General features: G+C 33.7%; 1 protein-coding gene across 1 annotated transcript; it reads left to right on the forward strand.

Moving 5' to 3' along the window:
• Positions 1–610: 610 nt before the first annotated feature.
• LOC111472429 lies at positions 611–1,540 on the forward strand. The gene is made up of 3 exons (XM_023118090.1): positions 611–700; positions 837–1,051; positions 1,146–1,540. The coding sequence occupies exons 1-3, from the start codon at positions 611–613 to the stop codon at positions 1,408–1,410; spliced, it is 570 nt and encodes a 189-aa protein (XP_022973858.1). The 3' UTR covers positions 1,411–1,540.
• The last annotated feature ends 942 nt before the right edge of the window (positions 1,541–2,482 follow it).

Genomic DNA, 2,482 nt, shown 5'->3' on the forward strand with positions numbered 1-2,482 from the left:
AAGAAATCCCACATAAACAACATATCAAAAACATTTATTTATTTCAATATTAAAATCAATCTTTCAAATTTATGGATAGATGGATTTTTTACCTGACCAGTTGTAGCAAATATCATAGTTATCGGTTTTATAGTTGAACATACAGACATTTTCCTCACTCATATGCCACGAACATAGACTACTTTCACAATTATCTCTATCTCTCTTATCTATGTAGACATTGAAGTAATGAAACGAGCCATGCCATTGGAAGGAACAGTAAAACAATGTCGTGCCTCATAAGTTTGGATGAAAACTGAAGTCGTAGCTGGCCCAAGGTGTCAGNTTGTGGACTCCCAAGTCATCATCGCTAGATTTACAGTGAATAGTGAGCTAATTTTTAGATTTTAGAGTATTTGTTATTTTGACCATAATATTTGGATTTTGGAGGAATGATACTTCTATGATAGTGAATTGGTTAGCAAAGAATTCCTAACTACTGATTCCACCATATGCATTGGACTATATTGAGCCCTATAAATATCAAGCATTCACTAATCTCATTCCATAGTCTTCACGTTTTGTTGCCCATTTTTCTGAAAACTCTTTTGTTTCATTTATCTTGGGATCAATGGCCGTGTTTGTCAAGATAATGTCTCTTACTGTCTTAACTTTAGGTGTGATATCCTTTATATATGGAGTCGTAGTTGAGAACAAGAAGGTAAGCTTCGGTTCATAAATTGTGCATTTGAATAGTTCGTTCTTGGACTTCTTGGATTCATTACAGACTTGAAATTTGAATTTAATATATCATATAATTTGGAACTCCCTTCTTTCTTGTTGTGATTGCTAGGCAGCCTACATCTGGAACTCCCATTCCAGGCAAAGGCACTGTTATCTGTCAGTATCCAGCGGACCCAATTGTGGTCCTGGGATATCTCTCCGTTGGGTTTTTTCTTGCTTCTTCAATTGCAGGATACCTCTCTTTGTTCTATCCTTACCAAGGAAAACCCATTCCTCGAGGTGCCATGTTTAAGAGCAGCACTTTCTCTATTTTCTTCAACATTGCCCTGTAATTTCTCTTTCCAAATCACATCCTTTACTCTTAACTATTACCTAAAAGTGATTTGGAAACGTTATCAATCAAGCTACCTCTGTGTTTCCAGGTTCACAACTGGGTTGACTATAACTTTGCTCGTATGGCCTACAATCACCGAGCAAATTCACTTGACTCGCAATGTTCATCAGAATCTCAAGACAGCATGCCCGACTGCTAAGACTGGTCTTCTGGGTGGTGGTGCATTTCTATCCCTGGATTCATCCCTCTTCTGGTTGGTTGCCCTGATGTGGGCTGGAAATGCTCGACAGGACTACTTTGATGAAATAGAGGAAAACGGAGATAGTGCTGAGGCTCTTAAGAACAGCGCATGAAATTTCTTTGTTCCGGGAGGATAATAATTCAATTTCGGATTTACTAGTGATTGACTATTAAGTAAGGACTTAATTTGAATATGATATTCCAAGGAAAGTTCATAAGTAAAATTATAGCATAATTGTATGAGTTTTTATTTTCACTTTTTATTAACAAATGACAACATTTTTCATTTTCAACTTTGACATAACTCAAACTCAACTCTATTAGAGGAGTGGTAACCTATAATAATTGTAATAAAAAAAATAAAATATAAAATAAAAAATTATTTAGTAGTTTTGAACCGAGTAATATGACATGAATTAATATGTAGCACTTGCCTTAAGGTCGATATCTAGAATTGACATTGTCAATTGTACTCGAGTATAAGGAGAATGCTTGCTAATGCAAACCAAGTAAGTGACCTTACTATCGGTTTGGTTAAAAGTTGATGTTTGTATGATGATATGTGTCTTGTGGTTCTATACGTGATATATGCTTGATATATGTGAAATGTTTACGGAACAATGTGACTATGGTGTGTGTATAAAACGATATGACTAAGATATCTTTATGAAATGATATGACTGGGATATATTTATGAAACGATGTGATAAGAATTTGTTTATGAAATGACATGACTATTATACATTTATGAAATGATATGACTATGATATGTTTATGAAATAATATGATTGGGATATATTTATGAAACGATGTGATAAGAATCTATTTATGAAATGATATGACTGTGATATGTTTACAAAAACAATATGACTATGATATGTTTACGATATGATAAGTCCATGATATGTTCGTGATACAACGTGACTATGAGATGATACGTGAATGTTATGACACGTGATATGATGATGTACTGATGATATGATAAATGTTATGGTATATCACGTTTTGCGATATACTACATGATATGTTGATGACATGATGTATGTATGATATGACATAATATGACATGTTGCACGATATGAATGATATACGACAAAAATGTGTGGACATAATGCATAACCCCAATTTATGTAAGGAAACTATAATAAAAATTATATGATATGAATGAAAAATGGAAGGAGTTGT

Source organism: Cucurbita maxima, unplaced genomic scaffold, assembly GCF_002738345.1.
Source record: "Cucurbita maxima cultivar Rimu unplaced genomic scaffold, Cmax_1.0 Cma_Scf00071, whole genome shotgun sequence".
Lineage (NCBI taxonomy): Eukaryota > Viridiplantae > Streptophyta > Magnoliopsida > Cucurbitales > Cucurbitaceae > Cucurbita > Cucurbita maxima.